The sequence below is a fragment of the Ornithorhynchus anatinus genome, chromosome 13, assembly GCF_004115215.2.
Source record: "Ornithorhynchus anatinus isolate Pmale09 chromosome 13, mOrnAna1.pri.v4, whole genome shotgun sequence".
Classification (NCBI taxonomy): Eukaryota; Metazoa; Chordata; class Mammalia; order Monotremata; family Ornithorhynchidae; genus Ornithorhynchus; species Ornithorhynchus anatinus.
Genome location: NC_041740.1, coordinates 1,706,584 through 1,729,140, shown reverse-complemented (window position 1 = coordinate 1,729,140; position 22,557 = coordinate 1,706,584). Strand labels below are relative to the sequence as shown.

The window sequence follows — 22,557 nt, the reverse complement described above, 5'->3', positions numbered from 1 at the left end:
CGAAGGCGGGATTCGGACTCGGGCGTCCGGGCTCAGATACCGAATGATGGTACTTGTTAAGCACCTACAAAGCACTGTACTAAGCGCTTTATCTTTTCCCCTTAGACTTCACTGGCCCCACCCCTCCAGAGAGCCCTCCCCGACTTTCCGCTAGACAGCGAGCTCACTGTGGGCCGGGAATACATCTATCAACCACGGTTATCGTTATTATATTGTAATATAATCGTAGCTACATATGTATAGCTATATCGTAATGACGTGTGTTATTATATTGTAATCCTAATCATAACGATGGCATCCGTCAAGTGCTCACTATGTGTCGAGCCCGGTTGTAAGCGCTGGGGGAGATACGAGCTGATCAGGTGGGGGTGACGTGGGGCTCACGGTCTTCGTCCCCGTTTTCCAGACGAGGGTTACGGAGGCCCAGAGAAGTGAAGCGGCTCGCCCGAGGTCACGCAGCAGGCGAGCGGCGGAGCCGGGACGAGAACCCAGGTCCTTCCGACCCCCGGGCCGGGGCTCTACCCACTAGGCCCCGCTTTCCCCTCCGAAGCGCTCAGTACAGGCTTGGGAGTCAGAGGTCGGGGGTTCGAACGTCGGCTCCGCCACTTGGCAGCTGGGTGACCGGGGGCCAGTCACTTCACTTCTCTGGGCCTCAGTGACCTCGTCTGTAAAATGGGGATTGACCGGGAGCCTCGCGTGGGACCACCTGATGACCCTGGATCTCCCCCAGCGCTTAGAACAGCGCTCGGCGCAGAGTAAGCGCTTAACAAATACCGACATGATTGTTATTATTACAGGGTTCCGCGCACAGTGAAGCGCTCAGTCCACGCCGTCGGTCTGTGCCCCGCTGGCAGCTCCGCGAGCAGATGTCTCCTGTCGTCCCCGGCCCGGCCCCTTCCTCCCGGCGCGGAGCCCCTGCGGTGAGGGGGTTCGGGGGGTGGGGTCCGTCCCTCATTCCTGGGGGGGTGGGAGGCGAGGGAGAGGCGGAGCCCCGGCCCCCCGCCAGCAACCGCAATTCCACGGTCCGATTTCAAAGCCGCGTCCGGCCCTGCCAACCCAAGACGGCGGCGACGGCGGATGCTCGACGCTGCTCCTGGGAGCCCCCGGCCGCAAACCGCCGGGCTCCATCCCGGTCCCCGGGCGGGGGGCCGCGGGGAGGGGGAGGACCTCCGGGGTCAACGCGGCCATCCCCCTGCTCCCGGGACCACCCTTCCGCCCCCTTCGGGGGAGGGCCCGCCCGTCTCAGACTCTTTCGTTCATTCAATCCTATTTATTGAGCTCTTCCAGGGTGCAGAACGCTGGACTGAGCGCCCCGAGAGGACGCTCAGAACATTCGACGGACCCGTTCCCTGCCCCCGAGCAGCTGACGGGCTGGAGGGGAAGGCAGATGTTAACGTAAATCGATAACAATAACGTTGGCGTTTGTTAAGCGCTTCCTGTGTGCCGAGCGCCGTTCGAAGCGCTGGGGGAGATACGGGCTCATCAGGCTGTCCCTCGTGAGGCTCCCCATTTTAATTATAATAATGATGTTGGTATCCGTTAAGCGCTTACTATGTGCCGAGCACCGTTCTAAGCGCCGGGGTAGACACAGGGGAATCGGGTCGTCCCACGTGGGGCTCACAGTCTTCATCCCCATTTTACAGAGGAGGGAACTGAGGCACAGAGAAGTGAAGTGACTCGCCCACGGTCACACAGCCGACGGAGTGGCAGAGCTGGGATTCGAACTCATGAGCCCTGCCTCCAAAGCCCATGCTCTTTCCACTGAGCCACGCTGCTTCTCAGACGAGGTCGCTGGGGCGCAGAGAAGGGGAGTGGCTCGCCCGCGGTCACCCAGCTGCCAAGTGGCGGAGCAGGGATTCGAACCCACGACCTCTGACTCCCAAGCCCGGGCTCTTTCCACTGAGCCGCGCTGCTTCTCTATAAATAATAATAATAAATGAGAGTGCTGCGGGGCTGGGACCGGGGACGAATGAAGGGAGTCAGTCGGTCATTAAATGGTATTTATTGAGCGTTTACGGGGTACAGAGCTCTGTACTAAGCGCCTGGGAGGGGACAGTCGGACAGTAAATAAACATTCGCTGCCCCCAGCGGGCTTAGAGGCTCTAGGAGGGGACAGATAGCGATATAAATCGATTAATTAGTGATGTGGACATAAGTGGTCTGGGGCTGAAAGGGGGGTCGAGTAAAGGGAGTCAGTCGGTGGTATTTACTGAGCACTTTTGTCTGGGAGAGGACAGTAGAACAATACATTCCCTGCCCGCAACGCGCTGACAGTCTAGAGGGGGAGACGGACACTAATATTAATCAATAAAGCAGCCTGGCTTAGCGGAAAGAGCCCGGGCCTGGGAGTCAGGGGTCGTGGGTTCTAATCCCCGCACTTATCGGCTGTGTGACTTTGGGCCAGGCACTTCACTTCTCTGTGCCTCGGTGACCTCATCCGTCAAATGGGGATGAAGACCGTGAGCCCCACGGGGGCCGACCTGCCGACCTCGTATCTCTCTCGGCGCTTAAAACGGTGCTCGGCGCGGCTCAGTGAAGCAGCCTGGCTCAGTGGAAAGAGCAAGGGCTTTGCAGTCGGCGGTCATGAGTTCGAATCCCGGCTCTGCCACTTGTCGGCTGGGTGACCGTGGGCGAGTCACTTCACTTCTCTGGGCCTCAGAGACCTCATCTGTAAAATGGGGATCAAGACCGTGAGCCCCACGTGGGACGACCCGATTCCCCTCTGTCTCCCCCGGCGCTTAGAACGGTGCTCGGCACGTAGGAAGCGCTTAACAAATACCAACATTATTATCGTTATAATAAGCGCTGAACAAATGCCGTCATCATCATTATTGTTATTATACGAGTGGCCGGATAATAATGTTGGTACTTGTTAAGCGCTTACTATGTGCCGAGCACCGTTCTGAGCGCTGGGGTAGATACGGGGTCATCAGGTCGTCCCACGTGAGGCTCACAGTTAATCCCCATTTTACAGATGAGGGAACTGAGGCACAGAGAATGGACCCCCTTCCCACCACGACCTCCCGCCGGGCGGGCAGACCATCCATTCATTCATTCAATCGGATTTCGGGAAGCCGCGTGGCTCAGTGGAAAGAGCCCGAGCTTGGGAGTCAGAGGTCATGGGTTCCAATCCCGGCTCCGCCGCTTGTCAGCCGGGTGACCGTGGGCGAGTCACTTCACTTCTCTGGGCCTCAGTTCCCTCATCTGTAAAATGGGGATTAACCGGGAGCCTCACGTGGGACGACTCGATTACCCTGTATCCACCTCAGCGCTCGGGACAGTGCTCTGCACGTAGCGAGCGCTTAACAGATGCCGGCATTATTATTTATTGAGCGCCTACTGTGGGCAGAGCGCTGGCCCGAGCGCTTGGAAAGTAACGGCAACAGAGAGAGACCACCCCTGCCCACAGCGGGTTCACGGTCCAGAGGGGTGACGAGGTCCCAGATGGGAGGCGGTGAGGTGTGTTAGTCGATCGATCCTACTTACTGAGCGCTTACTGTTCGCAGGGCACCGAATAATAACCATGAGAGTTCCGGTACTCGTTAAGCGCCTCCCTCACCCTCCCGCGGCGGGCCGGGGGGGTGGCGTATGGCCTCTCCTGCCGGGGACCCCAGGGGAGGGGACGTGGGACACCATATGCCGGAGGGGGTTATCAAAGGGGCTTTATAGAGGGTCCGCACCCTCCGGGAGGAAGGGCACATACGGCGTCAAGCGGCCGGACGTGGAAGCCAAATGTGCGCGCTTGGGGTGACGGGGAGAGCCCGGCCCGCTGCTGCTTCTGCTCCGGGGAAGCCCCCCCGTGCCCCCCCAACCTCGCCCAGACACCCCCCCCCCCCGTCCCCCCCAGGCTCTGAAATAGACGAGAAGGAGACCCGGCGAGTAGGTCGGCGTTAGAGGGAGAGCAGAGGCGGGGGGCGAGGGGGCCAGCCGATCGAAGCGGGCTTGGGCGGCTGAGGTCGCGGGTTCTCATCCCGGCTGGGCCGCTTGGCTGCTGCCTGACCTCTCTGGGCCTCAGTGACCTCATCGGGAAAATGGGGACGAAGACTGGGAGCCCCACGGGGGTCAACCCGCTTCCCCGGTATCTCCCCCGGGGCTTAGAAGAGCGCTCGGCACAGAGTGAGCGCTTAAGAAACGCCACCGTTATTATTCCAGGCCGACGGCGAGGGGTTTCTGTCCCATGCGGAGGAGGATGGGTGACCCTTGGAGGGTCCCGAGGAGAGGGAAGGAGGGGGAAAGGGGCGCGGCCCTGGCCTCGAGGGAAGCCTAGTGGAAAGGTCCGGGCCTGGGAGTCAAGAGAACCTGAGTTCTAATCCCGACACCGCCGCCTGTCTGCTGTGTGACCTCGGGCCGGCCGCTCCTCTGCGAAACGGGGATTCGATCCCTGTTCTCCCTCCCGCTCGGACTGTGAGCCCCGTGTGGGACCCGATGATCTTCTATCCATCCCAGCGCTCAGTACAGAGCTTGGCACGTAATAAGCGCTCAACAGATATCACAATTAGAGTAGTCCTGGCTCTCCCGGACCTCCCGATTCGTTCAGGGGCCCCGGAAGTGGCTTTCGCACTCCCGGAGACCCTGGGCCTCAGACCGAAACGGCCGGTCGAGTCAGGCGATTGTATCCGTGGAGCGCTTACCGCGTGCCGAGCGCTGTACTAAGCGCTGCAGGCTGGGGACCGGACCTGGAAAAGCCTCCCCTTCCACTTGAGGATCAGTCAGCCGCCTCTTTAAACAGGGGCTTGGTGAGGGGGAGGGCTGGGGGCTCACCCCACCTCGAAATGGACATCCCCCCCCGTCTCCTGCATCCCCCTTTTCAAATGGAGCAGTAGAGGCCCAGAGAGGGACGGTAACCTCCGGAAGGTCGCGCAGCACGGGACAGCATCCGGACCATCTGACTTGTTCTCCCGGTTTCCCTAGCCGGAACCAATTTCCCCAGGGAAAATCACTTTAACCAGCTCGGGGTGGGGTGCGGGGCGGGGAGACTATTAATAGACGATGTCTCTCCCCTTCAAGCCTCTTCTCGTTCTAAGAATAAACGAGGGGCTTTCCGAGGCGAGGCGGGGAAAACGGGGAGGAAGCGGAGGGCTCTGGGAAAAGATGTACTAGCCATTCCATAAGGCTGCTGGTTACTATCAGCGTCTGCTTGACTGTCATTGATTTCTTTTCACTCATTCACTTGAATTTATCGAGCGCTCACTGTGTGCAGAGCGAAGGCATTTGGGAAACAGGTGGGCCTAACCCAGCGGTTTATTCATTCGGTCGGATCTAGTCGTTGGGCGGTGTCTACCGTGTGCGGGGCACTGTACTGAGCGTTTGGGAGAGGACGACAGAATGAGCAGACGCGGGTGACGGGAACCTGGGCCCCACACACACACACAGACCGCCCGCGCGCACGTGCCAGGGACACTTGACTCTTGTCCGGTCCTGGACAGCCCTCACCCCTCCACCTCCAGTGGATCCAAAATGCCAGGATCCGTCCGCTCCAAAATAGCCGGGCCGATCCTGTCCTTTTATAGGCATCTTCTACTGTGAGGCCCAGCACGTGACCCCGGCCGCGGGGGGTGACCGGAGGGATATAGGGCAGGTGGCCGGCCCCCGGCCCCCCGTCCTCCTCGCCGACCCCGGGCCCCGAGACGCCCCGACGGGTTTCCCTCCCCGACCTCTCGCTCGCCGCCATGCCCCCCAAGAAGCCGGACCCTAAGAAAGAGGACCCCAAGGCCGCCCCCAAGGCCGCCGCGGCCCCCGCCCCGGCCCCGGCCCCCGAGCCCGAAGCCCCCAAGGAGGCGGAGTTCGACCCGTCCAAGGTCAAAGTAGGTCCGGTGGAGAGGCCGGGCCTCGGCTGGGGACGGGAGGTCGTCCACGCTACGGCACGAGGACGGAGGGGTTGGACGATGGGCAGAACCACCCAGAGGGGAGGGCGGCGGGATGCCCGTCACGGGCAGGCAAAGCGTCCGCTAATTCTCTCGGACTGTAAATAGCGATCGTGAGGATGACGGGGTCCGTTAAGCGCTTACGATGTGCCAGGGGCCGTTCTGAGCGCTGGGGGACATCTTGGTTCTCTTGATCGTGATGACGTTGTCTTGTTTTTGTCCGTCCGTCTCCCCCGATTAGACCGGGAGCCCGTCGTCGGGCAGGGATGGTCTCTATCTGTTGCCGACTTGTCCATTCCAAGCGCTTAATCCAGTGCTCTGCACGTAGCGAGCGCTCAATAAATACTACTGAATGAATGAATCCAAAGTCATCGGGTCGTCCCGCGTGGGGCTCCCAGTCTTCAACCCCATTTTCCAGATGAGGGCGCCGAGGCCCAGAGGAGTGAAGTGACTTGCCCACGGTCACGCAGCGGACAGGTGGAGGAACGGGGATTAGAACCCACGTCCTCTGACTCCCGAGCCCGTGCTCTTGTTACTAAGCCATGCTGCTTCTCTATTGTACTCTCCCAAGCGCTTAGTACAGTGCTCTGCACATGGTAAGCGCTCAGGAAATACCAACATTATTACCCAGCACGTAGAGCCCCCCTTTCCCTCTGCTCCCCCTGCCCTCCCGCCCTCTGCTCTTCCCCCTCCCCCTCCCCTCAGCACTGTGTTCATTTGCATATATCATTTATTACCCTATTTATTTTATTAATGAGGTGTCTATCTCCTTGATTCTATTTGTCTTGATGACCCTGTGTTGTTTTGTTCTGTTTTGCTCTGCCGTCTGTCTCCCCCGATTAGACTGTGAGCCTGTCATTGGGCAGGGATTGTCTTTGTTGCCGAATCGTCCATTCCAAGCGCTTAGTACAGTGCTCTGCACATAGTAAGTGCTCAATAAATACTATTGAATGAATGAATGAACAAGGCTTGGCACACAGTAAGCACTTAGTAAATACCATTATTATTATTATCACTATAGAGAATAGTGCCAGTGCTTAGTACACTGCTCAGTGATGATGATAATGGCATTTGTTAAGCACTTACTATGTGCAAAGCACTGTTCTAAGCGCTGGGGAGGATACAAGGTGATCAGGTTGTCCCACGTGGGGCTCACGGCCTTAATCCCCATTTTACAGATGGGGTAACTGAGGCCCAGAGAAGTGAAGTGACTTCACAGAGTCACACAGCTGACAAGTGGCTGAGCTGTGATTTGAACCCATGACCTCTGACTCCCCAGCCCGGGCTCTTTCCACTGAGCCACGCTGCTCAGTGCTTAGAACAGTGCTTGGTACATAGTCAGCGCTTAACAAATACCATCATCATTACTATTATTATTATTCTAGAGAACAGTGCCAGCGCTTAGAACAGGGCTCAGCGTTTAGAACAGTGCTTGGCACATAGTCAGCGCTTAACAAGTACCATCATCATCATTATTATTATTATTATTACAGAGAAGAGTGCCAGCGCTTAGCACAATGCTTGGCACATAGCACTTAACAAATACCATCATCATTATTATTATTATTACAGGGAACAGTGCCAGCGCTTAGAACAGGGCTCAGCGCGTAGAACAGTGCTTACAGAGCATAGTAGGCGCTTAACAAATTCCCTGATCATTATTATCATCATCATTATTGCCATAGACCCGCCGCGCATGCGCACATAAACGCCTCCCGGCGGGGGCGGGAGGGTGGGCGCGGGGGCTCCAAAGCCGCGCATGCGCACATTGAGGGGGGTCTCGCGCATGCGCACACCTCCTTGTCCCCGTTCCCCCCGCGGGGCGCGCGCGTGTGTCATCCGAGCCGCGCGTGCGCACACGCCCCAGTCCCCGGAGCGCCGCGCAGGCGCAGAGGCGTTTCCCGCCGTGCGGCCTGCACGTTTTCTGGGCGCCGTGGGGGCCTGCGCCATTTTCGGGGGGATTGTGGCGGGATTCCCGCAGACTACCCCCCGCCCCCGGCCCCCACATACACGAAAATAGCTTCAAAGAGGCGAGGGGGAAGGGGAGAACGGGGTCTGGCCCATCTGCCGCCCATCTTCCCCCTCCATGTGCCAACCAGAATGGCCTACTCATTCATTCATTCGTTCATTCATTCATTCGTTCATTCATTCGTTCATCCTTCTTCCTCCCTTCCTCCCTTCCTTCCTCCCTTCCTTCCTCCCTTCCTTCCTTCCTTCCTTCCTTCCTTCCTTCCTTCCTTCCTTCCTTCCTTCCTTCCTTCCTTCCTTCCTTCCTTCCTTCCTTCCTCTCTTTCTTTTTCTCTCTTTCTTTTTCTCTCTTTCTCTCTTTCTTTCTTTCTTTCTTTCTTTCTTTCTTTCTTTCTTTCTTTCTTTCTTTCTTTCTTTCTTTCTTCTTTCTTTCTTTCTTTCTTTCTTTCTTTCTTTCTCTCTTTCTTTCTCTCTTTCTTTCTCTCTTTCTCTCTCTCTTTCTCTCTCTCTTTCTCTCTCTCTTTCTCTCTCTCTTTCTCTCTCTCTTTCTCTCTCTCTTTCTCTCTCTCTTTCTCTCTCTCTTTCTCTCTCTCTTTCTCTCTCTCTTTCTCTCTTTCTTTCTCTCTTTCTTTCTCTCTTTCTTTCTTTCTCTCTCTCTCTCTCTCTTCTCTCTCTCTTTCTCTCTTTCATATTTGAATGAAGTATTTTTATTCCTCCAGCAGCGTGGCCTGATGGATAGAGCTCGGGCCTATGAGCCCGAAGGTCCTGGATTCTAATCCGGCCCCCGCCACTTGCCTGCTGTGTGACCTTGGGCCGGTCACTTCACTTCTCTGGGCCTCAGTGACCACCTCTGGAAAATGGGGGTGCAGACTGTGAGCCCCACGGGGGACAGGGACTGTGTGCAATTTGGTTCATTCAATAGTATTTATTGAGCGCTTATTATGTGCAGAGCACTGGACTAAGCGCTTGGAATGGACAAATATGGTGGGGTGTACCTCAGCGCTTAAGAAATGCCATGAGAAGCAGCGTGGCTCAGTGGAAAGAGGCCAGGCTGGGGAGTCGGAGGTCATGGGTTCAAATCCCGGCTCTGCCGCTTGTCAGCTGGGTGACTTTGGGCGAGTCACTTTGCTTCTCTGGGCCTCAGTGACCTCATCTGGAAAATGGGGATGAAGACTGGGAGCCCCACGGGGGACCACCTGATGACCCTGTATCTCCCCCAGCGCTTAGAACGGTGCTCGGCACAGAGTAAGCGCTTAAATACCAACATTATTATTATTGTTTCGACGTGTATATATATCTATAATTCTATTTATGTCTGTGCCTGTTTACTTGTTTTGATATCCGTCTCCCCCCTTCTACCCTGTGAGCCCTTTGTGGGCAGGGATGGTCCCTCTCTGCCACTGAATCGTACTATCGAAGCGCTTAGTACGGTCCTCTGCCCTGAGGAAGCGCGCGATAAATACGACCGAGTGAATGACCGAATGAATGAAAGCACACTCCGCAGATTGTGGGCGTCCAGCACAGCGCCCTGCACCCGGTGGGCGTCCAGCACAGCTCGCCACTTCCCCTGTCAGTAGAGAAGCAGCGTGGTACAGTGGAAAGAGCCCGGGCTGGGGAGTCGGAGGTCATGGGTTCGAATCCCGGCTCCGCCACTTGCCAGCCGTGTGGCTTTGGGCAAGTCACTTCACTTCTCTATGCCTCAGTTACCTCATCTGTAAAATGGGGAAGAAAACTGTGAGCCCCACGTGGGACCACCTGATCACCTTGTATCCCCCAGCGCTTAGAACAGTGCTTTGCACATAGTAAGCGCTTCACAAATACTACCATTTATTTATTTGATTTTGAGCGGCTGTTTCAGAGACGCCTCTCTGGGTTCTCTTTCAGATCGAGTTCACCCCCGACCAGATAGAAGGTGGGTCCGTGTCCGCGTCCGTCCCCTTCCCCGGCGGGGGTCCGACCCGGCTGACCCCCGCCCAGCCCGCCGCTGACCCCGGCTCCACGCTTCCTCGGGGCGGAAACGTCGACGTCCGTGTGCAGGCCGCGTGCGTGCGTAATGATGATAATTATCGGTATTGGTTAAGCGCTTCCTACGTGCAGAGCACCGTTCTAAGCGCCGGGGGAGATCCGGGGTCATCGGGTGGTCCCCCGTGAGGCTCACGATCCCCATTTGACAGATGAGGTCACTGAGGCCCAGAGAGGGGAGGCGACCCGCCCACGGTCACACAGCTGACGCGGGGCAGAGGCGGGATTCGCACCCGTGATCGCTGACTCCCCAGCCCGGGCTCTTGCCACTGAGCCCCGTGTACGTGTGCCAGCGCCTGTGCGCTTTCGGGTTAAATTGGGATTCAGTCGGCGGCGGCTGGGGCTTCCCAAGCTTCTCCCTCCCTTCCCGGCCACCCGGGCTTGGGAGTCAGAGGTCATGGGTTCGAATCCCGGCTCCGCCACTCGGCAGCCGTGTCACTGTGGGCGAGTCGCTTCACTTCTCTGGGCCTCAGTGACCTCATCTGCAAAATGGGGATGAAGACCGTGAGCCTCACGGGGGACAACCCGATGACCCTGTAATAATAATAATAATAATAATAATGTTGGTATTTGTTAAGCGCTTACTAGGTGCCGAGCACTGTTCTAAGCGCTGGGGGAGATACAGGGGAGTCAGGTCGTCCCACGTGAGGCTCACAGTTAATCCCCATTTTCCAGATGAGGGAACTGAGGCCCAGAGAAGTGAAGTGACTCGCCCACAGTCCCTCAGCTGCCGAGTGGCAGAGGCGGGATTCGAACTCATGACCTCTGACTCCCAAGCCCGTGCTCTTTCCACTGAGCCACGCTGCTTCTCTGTATCTCCCCCGGCGCTTAGAACAGTGCTCTGCACAGAGTAAGCGCTTAACAAATCCCAACGTTGTTATTATCGTAGCGGACGAGTGGCGGGGCTGGGATTAGGAATAATAATAATACTAATAATTGTATTTGTAAGCGCTTACTATGTGCCCGGGTGGATACGAGCCAATCGACTTGGACACAGTCCCTGCCCCCCGGTGGGGCTCACGGTCTTAGAAACCGGGTCCTTGGTCCGACATAATAGCGGCGGTATTTATTAAGCCCTGACCATGTGCCAAGCACCGTTCCGAGCGCGGGGGTGGATAGAAATCAGGTTGTCCCCCGCGGCGGACGGGAGCGACGTGGCTCAGTGGAAGGAGCCCGGGCTTCGGAGTCGGAGGTCACGGGTTCGACTCCCGGCTCTGCCACTCGTCAGCCGGGTGACCGTGGGCGAGTCACTTCGCTTCTCCGTGCCTCACTTCCCTCATCTGTAAAATGGGGATTAAAAGTGTGTGAGCCCCACGTGGGACAACCTGATGACCCCGTATCTCCCCCAGCGCTTAGAACAGTGCACCCAGTAAGCGCTTAACAAATACCAACATTATTATTATTATTATTATTAAGTGACGCGACCGGCCCCAGATGACCCGGCCGCGGAGCCGGGATTAGAACCCGCGGCCTCCGAGTCCCGAGCCCGGCCTCTCCGCGCCGAGCCGCGCTGCTCCCCCCCCCGGCCGTGGGGCGAGGGAGCGCGCGCCTGCGTCCGTGACGCCCGCGTCCCCCCCGGGTGGGCGAGAGCGGGTCGACGCGGGGCGCCCACCCGCTCCGCCCGCGCCCGCAGAGTTCAAGGAAGCCTTCTCCCTCTTCGACCGCACGCCCAAGTGCGAGATGAAGATCGGCTACGGGCAGTGCGGGGACGTGATGCGCGCCCTGGGGCAGAACCCCACCCAGGCCGAGGTCCACCGGGTCCTCGGACGCCCCAAGGCCGAAGGTGAGGAGGGGCGGCCCGGGGCGGGGGCGCGGGGCGGGCTTCCCGGAGGCGGCGACGACGACGTCCCCCTCCGCCCCCCAGAGCTGACCTCGAAGACGATGGACTTCGAGGCCTTCCTGCCGCGCCTGCAGCACGTGGCCACCTGCAAGGACACGGGCACCTACGAGGACTTCGTGGAGGGGCTGCGCGTCTTCGACAAGGAGGGCAACGGCACCGTCATGGGCGCCGAGCTCCGGCACGTGCTGGCCACCCTGGGTGAGCCGACTCCCCCGGCCGGTCGGGGCGGCCCTCGAGAGGTCGTCTAGTCTGTCCCCCCCCACCCCCCCACCTCCCACCCGGCCCGACCCCGCGCCCGGGCGACGGAGAAAGAGAGAGCGGGCCGCGAGCCGAACCAAGTCGGGCGGAGGGGAGAGGAAACGGAGCAGTGATGATGTTGGCATTTGTTGAGCGCTCACTGGGCGCGGAGCACCGATCCGAGCGCCGGGGGAGAAACGGGGTCATCGGGCCGTCCCCCGTGAGGCTCGCGGTTAATCCCCATTCGACAGATGAGGTCACCGAGGCCCGGAGAAGTGAGGTGACTCGCCCACGGTCACACAGATTCGAACCCATGACCTCCGACTCCCAACCCCGGGCTCTTGCCAGTGAGCCACGGAAGCGCCGGGGGCGGGGGGGGGGGGGATGCCCGGGCATCAGGTCGTCCCCCGTGGGGCTCACGGTCTCCGTCCCCATTGGACAGCTGAGGTGACCGAGGCCCGGAGAAGCCAAGTGACCGGCCCAAAGTCACCCAGCCGACAAGTGGCCGAGCCGGGATCAGAACCCACGACCTCTGCCTCCCCAGCCCGGCCGCTTGCCACCGGGCCACGGGGGCGACGCGGCGGGCGGGCGGGGTAGCCGGGGTTAGAAGCCGCCGGCCCGTTGCGGGCGGGGATTGTCTCCCTTTACCGCCGAGTTCTACTCGCCCGGCGCTTAGCGCACAGTGAGCGCCCCACAGATAGCAACGAACGAATGAAGGCCGGTCCTGTCCGCCTCCCAGGCCGGGGCTCGGCCCGCTAGGCCGCGCGGCCTCTCCGCCCCCCCCCCCCCCGGAGACCCCCAAACTGACCCCTGTCCTCCCCCGCCCCGCCAGGGGAGAGGCTGACGGAGGAGGAAGTGGAGAAGCTGATGGCGGGACAGGAAGACGCCAACGGGAACATCAACTACGAAGGTGAGCGCCACTCCCCGCGCGGCGCCGTGCCCACCACGGGCGGGTCCCCCGCCCACCGGCGAGCGTACGGTCTAGAGGGCCGGCGCCGGGCCCTGTGCCGAGCGCCGCGGTGGGGACCGCGCCGTTGGTTTGGCCGCCCGCTCCCGCGGTCTAAGAGGATCGGGGGGAGCCCCAGCCTCGAAGCTCCTTGTGGGAGGGGATTAATAATAATGATGTCGGTATTTGTGGAGCGCCTGCTCCGTGCGGAGCACCGCTCCGGGCGCCGGGGGAGAGGCCGGGTCATCGGGCCGTCCCCCCGCGAGGCTCCCGGTCCTCATCCCCATTTGACAGATGAGGTCACCGGGGCCCGGTCCCCCCGCGGTCACCCAGCTGAGGGGCGGGGCTGGGATTCGAACCCGTGACCTCTGAGTCCCAAGGCCGGGCCGTTTTCTAAGAGCAGAGCGGCAGCGGTGGGAATCGAACCCACGCCTCCGGAGAGACCGGCCTGTCCGCTCGTTGTCCTTCCGGGCCCTCCCGGGCGCTTAGAGCCGAGTGAGCCAAACGACTCCCGGAGCCCTCTGACCCCGTCCCTTCCCCAACCTCCGTCCCCCCCCCCCCCCGTCCCGACCGGACCCCCGAGAGTCGCGGCTCCGCGCCCCGCTTTGCCCCGGAAAGGGGCCCCCCCCGGGGTCGGGATCGCTGACCCCCGCCCCCTCTCTCTCCCCCCTCGTCGCCAGCCTTCGTCAAATACATCATGGCCAACTGAAGCCGGAGGGATCCAGGTGAGTGGGCGGCCTCGGGGCCCGGGCCCTGGCGCCGCTCCTTCCTTCTCCCGGTAACAGTCGGGCTCTCCGTTAATAACGCTCGGCACCTAGTAAGCGCTTAACAAATACCGACATTATTATTAACATCATTATTGATAACGTCGGTATCCGTTAGGCGCTCACTGTGCGCCGAGCACCGATCTAAGCGCCGGGGGAGACACGGGGTCATCGGGTGGTCCCCCGTGAGGCTCCCGGGCTTCACCCCCATTTGACAGATGAGGCCGCCGAGGCCCAGAGAAGCGACTCGCCCCCGGCCGCCCGGCCGCCGAGTGGCGGGGCCGGGCTTCGAACCCGTGACCTCTGACTCCCCGGCCCGGCCCCTCTCCGCCGAGCCGCGCCGCTTCTGGGCGCCGGGGTGGAAACGGGCGGGTCGGATCGGACCCGCTCCCCGTCCCCGTTTGGCGCGTGAGGGAAGGGAGGCCGGTGAAGCGACGTGCCCTGGGCCGCCCGGCCGAGGCGGCGTTAGAACCCGGGGCCCTCCGACCTCCGGGCTCTACCCACAAGGCCGCGCTGCTCCCGTGGGGCGGGACGGGGGGCAGAGGAGAGGATGGCGGGGGGGGGGGAGACCCCCTCCATCAAGAGCTTCTCCCTCTTTTTCCCGAGTAGATTCCCGTCCGGACCAGGCCCGAGGGAACGGGGCCTTCCGTTCCGGCGGGAGGGATCCGGGTCGGACTTCCCCAGGCCAAACGCTGTGCGCCCACGCTGCGCTTCCTTCTCTTCTAGGAGGTCCAGTCCCTCCCCCGGCCCGCCAGCCTGTGTCTGGACCCCACGGGGAGGGGGCCGCGTCTTCGTCCTCCAGCCCGGCCCCCCTTCCCGCGGAGCTCCTCCGCCCGCCTGAAATCGGGGGGACGGGGGAGGCCGGGGTCCGGGGAGGCGGCCTTCCTGGGACGGAGGGACGGGGGGGGGGCTCCCGGAGGGGGTTGCCCGAGGGGCGGGGGGCGTCTCCGGCTCCCCCTCCTCGCGTCCCACCCCTCCCGGGATCCCTCTTGCCCCCATTAAAGGCCTGGTCCATCCAACCGCATTTCCGGTCGTATTTCTTCAGCGCTCGCTGTGCGCGGAGCACTGTACTGAGCGCTCGTCTGCCCTTCCCCTCCCCGCCCCCCGTCCCGAGGTGCTGCCGGAGTGGAGGATGGAAGGGAGGGCGAGGCGGGGAGGGGGCGGCTTCGCTCTCGGAGTCGGGGGTCCCGGCGGGCAGGGTCTCCCGGCCCAACCGGAATCCGGTGGGGGGACTGGTCCGCGGATCACCGGGCCGCCGGGGGGGCCGGTCCGCTCCGGAAGAGGGTCGCGTTTGGGGGGTGGGCCACTCGTTCATTCGGTCGTATTTATTGAGCGCCCCACTACGTGCAGAGCGCCGTACCGAGCCACGCTCCCGCCGGCGTCTCACGGGGGCTGAAAGCGCCGCCGTCGACCCCCGGCCCACGTCCCGCCTCCATCCTAGGCCGCCCTCCCTTTCTCGTATCCGTTCATCCGATCGTATCTACTGAGCGCTCGCCATGTGCGGAGCGCTGTACCGAGCGACTTCCTCTCCCCCCTCCCAACACCGCACGGCTTTTATGTCCGTGTCCCTCCTTCATTTCTTTATATTAATGTCAATCTCCCGCTCCGGACTGTCAGCTCGTTGTGGGCGGAGACCGTCGTTCCGGTGCCCCGTCCCAAACGCTTAGCCCGGTGCCCCGCACGCGGGCAGGACTCGATAATTTCATTCGTTCAGTGGGTTGCATTGACCGAGCGCCTAACCGTCCGCAGGGCGCCGTTACCGCCGACCGACTGGCACTGGCCGGCCGCCCCCGGGGCCCCGGTCAGCGCGGTTGACCGAGGGGGTCTCCGGACCCCCAGCCGCAGAGAGGATGGGGGACCCCGGGCCCGGGAAGACCTGCCCCTTCCCGTGATAATAATAATTAATAATAATAATAATGTCGGTATTTGTTAAGCGCTTACTCTGTGCCGAGCACTGTCCTAAGCGCTGGGGGAGATACGGGGTCGTCCCCCGTGAGGCTCGCCGTCTTCATCCCCATTTTACGGAGGAGGGAACCGAGGCACCGAGAAGTTGCGACTTGCCCGAAGTCACCCAGCCGACGAGTGGCCGGGCCGGCATTCGAACCCGCGACCTCTGACTCCAAAGCCCGGGCTCTCGCCACCGAGCCCGGCAGGCTCTTACTATGGGCCAGACGCCGTCCTAAACACTGAGGTGGGTACAAGGTCATCAGTCGCGGGCCCGGGGGACCGAAGGTCGTGGGTTCTAATCCCGGCTCCTCCACTTCTCTGCTGGGGTCACCGTGGGCAGGTCGCCTCACGCGGAGAAGCGGAGGAGCTCAGCGGCGAGAGCCCGGGCTGGGGGGGGTCGGAGGTCGTGGGTTCTAATCCCGGCGCCGCCCCTTGTCGGGCTGGGGGACCTCAGTGACCTCGTCTGGGAAACGGGGATGACGACCCGGAGCCCCACGGGGGACCACCTGATCGCCCCGGATCCCCCCGTCGGCGCTTAGAACGGTGCTTGGCACGTAGTAAGCGCTTAACAAGTGCCATCATCATTATTGTCATTATTCTCTGGGCCTCAGTTCCCTCCTCTGGAAAACGGGGATGAAGACTGGGCGCCCCATGCGGGACAGGGACTGTGTCCAATCTGATCAGCTTCTATCTACCCCAGCGCTCGGTACAGTGCCCGGCACAGAGTAAGCGCTTGAAAAGGTACTACGGGCAAAAAAAAAAATCACACACGCACGCCTGCCCAACCCAGTGACCCGCACCCAAGTAGGCAGGGGAGTGGGTGCGGGAAAAGCCGGAGGCGGGGGGATGGACGAGTCGGGGAGCCCGGGGAGTTCTGAAGGACCTGGGTTCTAATCCCGGATTCCCCCCCCCCGTCTGCTGGGTGATCTTGGGCAAGTCACTTCCCTTCTCGCTTCACTTAGAGAAGCAGCGCGGCTCAGGGGAAAGAGCCCGGGCTGGGGAGTCAGAGGTCATGGGTTCGAATGCCGCCTCTGCCACTTGGCAGCTGTGGCCGAGTCGCTTCACTTCTCTGGGCCTCAGCGACCTCCTCGGTAAAATGGGGATGAAAACTGCGAGCCCCACGTGGGACGACCCGATGACCCTGTCTCTCCCCCAGCGCTTAGAACAGCGCTCTGCACGTAGTGAGCGCTTAACAAATACCAACATCATTATTATTATTATTATTCTTCTCAGTCCCTGAGGTGTCAAACGGGGATGAAGAGTGTGAGCCCCATGTGGGACAGGGACTGTGTCCAACCCGATCGACTCGTATCTACGCCAGCGCTTAGTACGGCGCCCGGCACGCGGCGAGCGCTTAACGGGTACCCTCATCCGTCGTCTCCTCCTCCGGGCCTCGGTTCCCTCGGGTGTCGAACGGGGATCGGGAGCCCGAGGCCCAAGTGGGACGATCGGGACAAGATCCGATTAACCCGGATCTACCGGGCCCGGGGTCGGCCCGTGAGGAGCACCGGGATTTCTCATCGTTTCTCCGGGACGGGGCCTCGGGGGCAGAACGGTCCGGGATCGATGGGGGGCCCCCCGCCCCTCCGGGGGTCGGGCCGGGCGGAGCGGCGGGGATCGAGGGGGTCTCCCCCGGGTTTCCGTTCGGGGACAGGGGAGCGGGGTCGGACCGGAGACCCGGCCGTGGGCTCGCGATCCCTCCCCGCCCCGGGATCCTCCCCGGCCCGGCCGGCAAGAGACGGCTCGACGCGGTCGGGCGTCCGGCGGCGGGTCCGTCCGGCGACGGCCCTGCCCTCGAGGAGCCGCCACGCGCACGGACACCGACGCTTTCTCCCTCCGTGGCGGACGTCGCACTTTGTCCCCCTCTGTGGTGGACCCCGAGGGAGGGAAAAAGGGAGGCCCTCGAGAGGCTGCCGGCCTCCCCCCGACCCCGGAGCCGTAGACGTGGGGAGAGGGGATGGGGGTCTCGGGGGGGGGAAGGGAAGGGAGAGGGGGAAGGGGAGAGAGGCCCCCTCGGTTTCGGGGCCAGGCAGGGCCCGTCCAAACCCCGGGCCTGGAGACTTTCCCCGGGTTTCCGGCAGCGCTGACTCACCCCTTCTGGGAAGCTCCTGGCACTGCCCGGCCGGGGCACGGCCAGGAACCCGACTGGCATTCCTCGGGCGCGAGGGGCCGGCGCCGGGGGGGGGGGGTCCCCCTCTGCCACGTTCCCCCGGCCCCCGCCGGGCCGGAGGGCGGAATCCCCGGGATCCCAAGGAGGCCGCCGAGCCACCCTGCCCGGTGGGACGGGAGCCGTGACCCCTGTGACCCCTGGCGGCGTCCTCGGCCGTCCCCACCTCCGGGCCGCTCGGGATGGTCCGCCCGGGCTCCCGCTCGCTGCGGATGGGGTCCCCCGCCTTTCCCACCCCAAACGTGCCCCGGCCCGCTCCCGTCCTCCCCGCGAGGCCCCCAGGGGTCCCGCCGGACCCCGGCTCCCCCGGGTCGGATCGTATCCCGGGGGCTCTGGGCTTCGGGCTTGTTGAGGGGGAGTAGGCCGGCCGAGTGGAGGAGGAGGAAGGGATAATGAGGAGGAAGAGGAGGAAGGGAAAATGAGGAGGAGGAGGAAGAAGAGGAGGAGGAGGGGGAGGAGGAGGAAGGGAAGGAAGAAGAGGAGGAAGGGAAGGAAGAGGAGGACGGAGGGAAGGAAGAGGAGGAGGAGGAAGAAGAGGAGGATTGGGAGGAGGAGGAGAAGGAGGAAGGGAAGGAAGAGGAGAGAGGAAGAAGAGGAGGATGAGGGCGAAGGAGGAGGAGGAGGAGGAAGAAGAGGAGGAGGGGGAGAAGGATGAAGGGAAGGAAGAAGAGGAAGGGAAGGAAGAGGAGGACGGAGGGAAGGAAGAGGAGGAGGAGGAAGAAGAGGAGGATTGGGAGGAGGAGGAGAAGGAGGAAGGGAAGGAAGAGGAGAGAGGAAGAAGAGGAGGATGAGGGCGAAGGAGGAGGAGGAGGAGGAAGAAGAGGAGGAGGGGGAGAAGGAGGAAGGGAAGGAAGAAGAGGAAGGGAAGGAAGAGGAGGACGGAAGGAAGAGGAGGAGGAGGAAGAAGAGGAGGATTGGGAGGAGGAGGAAGGGAAGGAAGAGGAAAGAGGAGGAGGAGGGCAAAGGAGGAGGAGGAAGAAGAGAAGGAAGGGAAGGAAGAGGAGGAAAAGGAGGAGGAGAAGGAAGAGGAGGAAGAAGAGGAGAAGGAGAAAGACAACATAAAAAGATAAATTACAGATATTTCCCTAAGTACTGTGGGTCTGAGGGAGGGGTTAATAAAGGGAACAAATCCAAGTACCAGGGCGACGCAGAAGGGAGCGGGAGAAGAGGAAAGGAGGCCTGTCAGGGAAGGCCTCTTGGAGGAGGTGGGCCTTCGATAAGGCTTTGAAGGGGGAAAGGGTCAGTCAATCAGTCAATCGTATTTATCGAGTGCTTAGCGGGTGCAGAGCACGGTACTAAGCGCTCCGGAGAGGACAATAGAACAATCGGCAGACGCATTCCTTGCCCACAGTGAGCTTACAGCTTAGAGGGGGAGACAGACATTAATATAAATTTAAAAAAAATGAGGGATATGGACTGATTCATCGACATGAATAGAAGGAAATCGGTGAGGGATGAGGACCTGAGGGGTGCGGGGCCGAGAGAGGGGAGGAAGAAAGGGAGCGAGTCGGGGCGACGCGGAAGGGAGCGGGAGAAGAGGAGAGGAGGGTGCAGTCAGGGAAGGCCTCCTGGAGGAGTTGCCTTATGGCTTTGAAGGAGGGTAGAGTGATGGTCTGTGGGATTTGAGACCAGAGAAGCAGCGTTGGCTCAGTGGCAAGAGCCCGGGCTTGGGAGTCAGAGGTCAAGGGTTCGAATCCCGGCTCTGCCCCAAGTCACCTGTGTGACTTTGGGCGAGTCGCTTCACTTCTCTGCGCCTCAGTTCCCTCATCTGGAAAATGGGGATGAACCGTGAGCCTCACGTGGGACGACCTGATGACCCCGGATCTCCCCCAGTGCTTACAACAGTGCTCCGCACATAGTAAGCGCTTAATACCGACATTATTATTAATCGGGGGAGACAGACAAGAGCAAGACAACTTAATCGCAGTAAATAGAATGAAGGGGACGGATACATCACGAACAAAATAAATCGGGTAATAAAAATATATACAAATGAGAGCCCAGTGCTGAGGGGAGGGGAAGGGAGAGGGGGCGTGAGAAGGTCGGCGTGAGAGGAGCGGAGCGTGCGGGCCGGGCCGGAGTAGGAGAGGTGCGGACAGGGGTCCAAACGGCCGGAGCAGAGAGAGAAGCCTGGCTCGGGGGAGACTGGGGGAGACGCCCCTCCGGGCCGGGAGCCGGACGAGGCCGGACGGAAGGCGGTGGACGTGGACTCATCCCCTGGCAAAGGGGCCGCTTGTTTGTCTCCCTCTGTCCTCTCCGGCCGCGGCCCGGGCCCGGAGGGCGGGGAGCCAACCACTCCATCCACCCATCGCATTTAGACCGCTTACTATGAAGCGGCGTGGCTCAGTGGAAAGAGCCCGGGCTTTGGAGTCCGGGGTCATGGGTTCGAATCCCAGCTCTGCCACTCGTCAGCTGGGTGACTGTGGGCGAGGCGCTTCACTTCTCCGGGCCTCAGTTACTTCATCTGTCAAATGGGGAGGAAGACTGTGAGCCCCACGGGGGACAACCTGATGACCCCGCGTCTACCCCAGCGCTTAGAACAGTGCTCGGCACATAGTAGGCGCTTAACAAATACCAGCATTATTATTACTATGTGCAGAGCAGTCAGGCGGTGGTCAGTATTCATTCATTCATTCATTCATTCAATAGTATTTATCGAGCGCTTACTAGATGCAGAGCAGTCAGACGGTGGTTAGTGTTCATTCATTCATTCATTCAATAGTGTTTATCGAGCGCTGACTAGGTGCAGAGCAGTCAGACGGGGGTTAGTATTCATTCATTCATTCAATAGTATTTACTGAGTGCTTACTAGGTGCAGAGCAGTCAGACGGTGGTTAATGTTCGTTCATTCATTCATTCATTCATTCAATAGTATTTATCGAGCACTGACTTAGGTGCAGAGCAGTCAGATGGGGGTTTGTATTCATTCATTCATTCAATAGTATTTTTTGAGCGCTGACTAGGTGCAGAGCAGTCAGACGGTGGTTAGTATTCATTCATTCATTCAATCAATAGTATTTACTGAGTGCTTACTAGGTGCAGAGCAGTCAGACGGTGGTTAATGTTCGTTCATTCATTCATTCATTCATTCAATAGTGTTTATTGAGCGCTGGCTAGGTGCAGAGCAGTCAGATGGGGGTTTGTATTCACTCATTCATTCAGTAATATTTTTTGAGCGCTTACTAGGTGCAGAGCAGTCAGGCGGTGGTCAGTATTCATTCATTCATTCAATAGTATTTATCGAGCGCTGACTAGATGCAGAGCAGTCAGACGGTGGTTAGTGTTCATTCATTCATTCATTCAATAGTGTTTATTGAGCGCTGACTACGTGCAGAGCAGTCAGATGGGGGTTAGTATTCATTCATTCATTCATTCAACCGTATTTACTGAGCGCTGACTAGGTGCAGAGCATTCAGACGGTGGTTAGTAGTATTCATTCATTCAATAGTGTTTATTGAGCGCTGACTAGGTGCAGAGAAGTCAGATGGGGGTTTGTATTCATTCATTCATTCAATAGTATTTTTTGAGCGCTCACTAGGTGCAGAGCAGTCAGATGGGGGTTAGTATTCATTCATTCATTCATTCATTCATTCAGTAGTGTTTATCGAGCGCTTACTATGTGCAGAGCTGTCAGACGGTGGTTAGTATTCATTCATTCATTCAACAGTATTTACTGAGCGCTGACTAGGTGCAGAGCAGACAGACGGTGGTTAGTGTTCATTCATTCATTCATTCATTCATTCATTCAATAGTGTTTATCGAGCGCTGACTAGGCGCAGAGCAGTCAGGCGGTGGTTAGTATTCATTCATTCATTCAATAGTATTTATCGAGCACTTACTAGGGTGCAGAGCACTGTACTAAGCGCTTGGAACGGACAATTCGGCAACAGAGAGAGACCGCCCCGGCCCATCGACGGGCTCGCGGTCTCATCGGGGGAGACGGACGGACAAAAACAAGACAAGTTAATCACGATAAATAGAATCAAGGGGATGGACACCTCGTTAATAAAATAAATAGGGCCATAAAAATACATACAAATGAGCACAGCGAGTGCTCCGCACGCAGTAAGCGCTCAGTAAATACTGTTGAATTGAATGAATGGTGTTTATCGAACGCTTACTGTGTGCCGAACCCTGTACAGAGCACTTGGGAGAGGACCGTGTAGCAATAAGGGGACGCGTTCCTTTCCCCGAACAACTGAGAGGCAGCGTGGCCTAGTGGGCCTGCGAGTCAGAAGGACCTGGGTTCTAATCCCGTCTCCGCCCCTTGTCTGCTGGGTGACCTCGGGCAAATCATTTCACTTCTCTGGGCCTCGGTTCCCTCATCTGTAAAATGGGGATGGAGACTGCGAGCCCCACGCGGGACGGGGACTGTGCCCAACCCGAGTCGCTTGTATCCGCCCCAGCGCTCAGTACAGTGCCTGGCACATAGTAAGGGCTCAACCAATGCCATCATTAGTAATTATTCAATCACTTCCCCGTGCCTCAGTTGTTCTCCCTGCTATTTCCTCTGCCAGCCCCGCGTGAGACAGAGATTGTGTCGAACCTGATAATAATGTGGGTATCTGTTAAGCGCTTACTAGGTGCCGAGCACTGGTCTAAGCGCTGGGGGAGATACAGGGTCATCAGGTGGTCCCCCGTGGGGCTCCCAGCCTTCATCCCCATTTTCCAGATGAGGTCACCGAGGCACCGAGAAGCGAAGCGACTCGCCCAAGGTCACCCAGCTGACGGGTGGCGGAGCCGGGATGAGAACCCATGACCTCTGACTCCTCAACCCGCGCTCTTGCCACCGAGCCAGGCTC

General features: G+C 59.9%; 1 protein-coding gene across 4 annotated transcripts; it reads left to right on the top strand.

Annotated features, from left to right (window-relative positions):
- The first annotated feature begins 851 nt into the window (after positions 1-851).
- MYL3 (myosin light chain 3) lies at positions 852-14,665 on the top strand. Of its 4 annotated transcripts, none has more exons than XM_029077313.1 (7): positions 852-920; positions 9,717-9,744; positions 11,488-11,637; positions 11,719-11,892; positions 12,764-12,841; positions 13,558-13,602; positions 14,251-14,665. In XM_029077313.1, exons 1-6 carry the CDS (start codon positions 867-869, stop codon positions 13,584-13,586), a joined length of 513 nt encoding a protein of 170 aa, XP_028933146.1. In that variant the 5' UTR covers positions 852-866; the 3' UTR covers positions 13,587-13,602; positions 14,251-14,665. The 4 variants fall into 4 exon arrangements, with proteins under 4 accessions (XP_028933146.1, XP_028933145.1, XP_028933144.1 ...); XM_029077312.1 differs by lacking the exon at positions 852-920 and adding an exon at positions 5,587-5,798; XM_029077311.1 differs by lacking the exon at positions 852-920 and adding an exon at positions 5,587-5,804 and having other exon boundaries at positions 14,368-14,665.
- Positions 14,666-22,557: the final 7,892 nt, after the last annotated feature.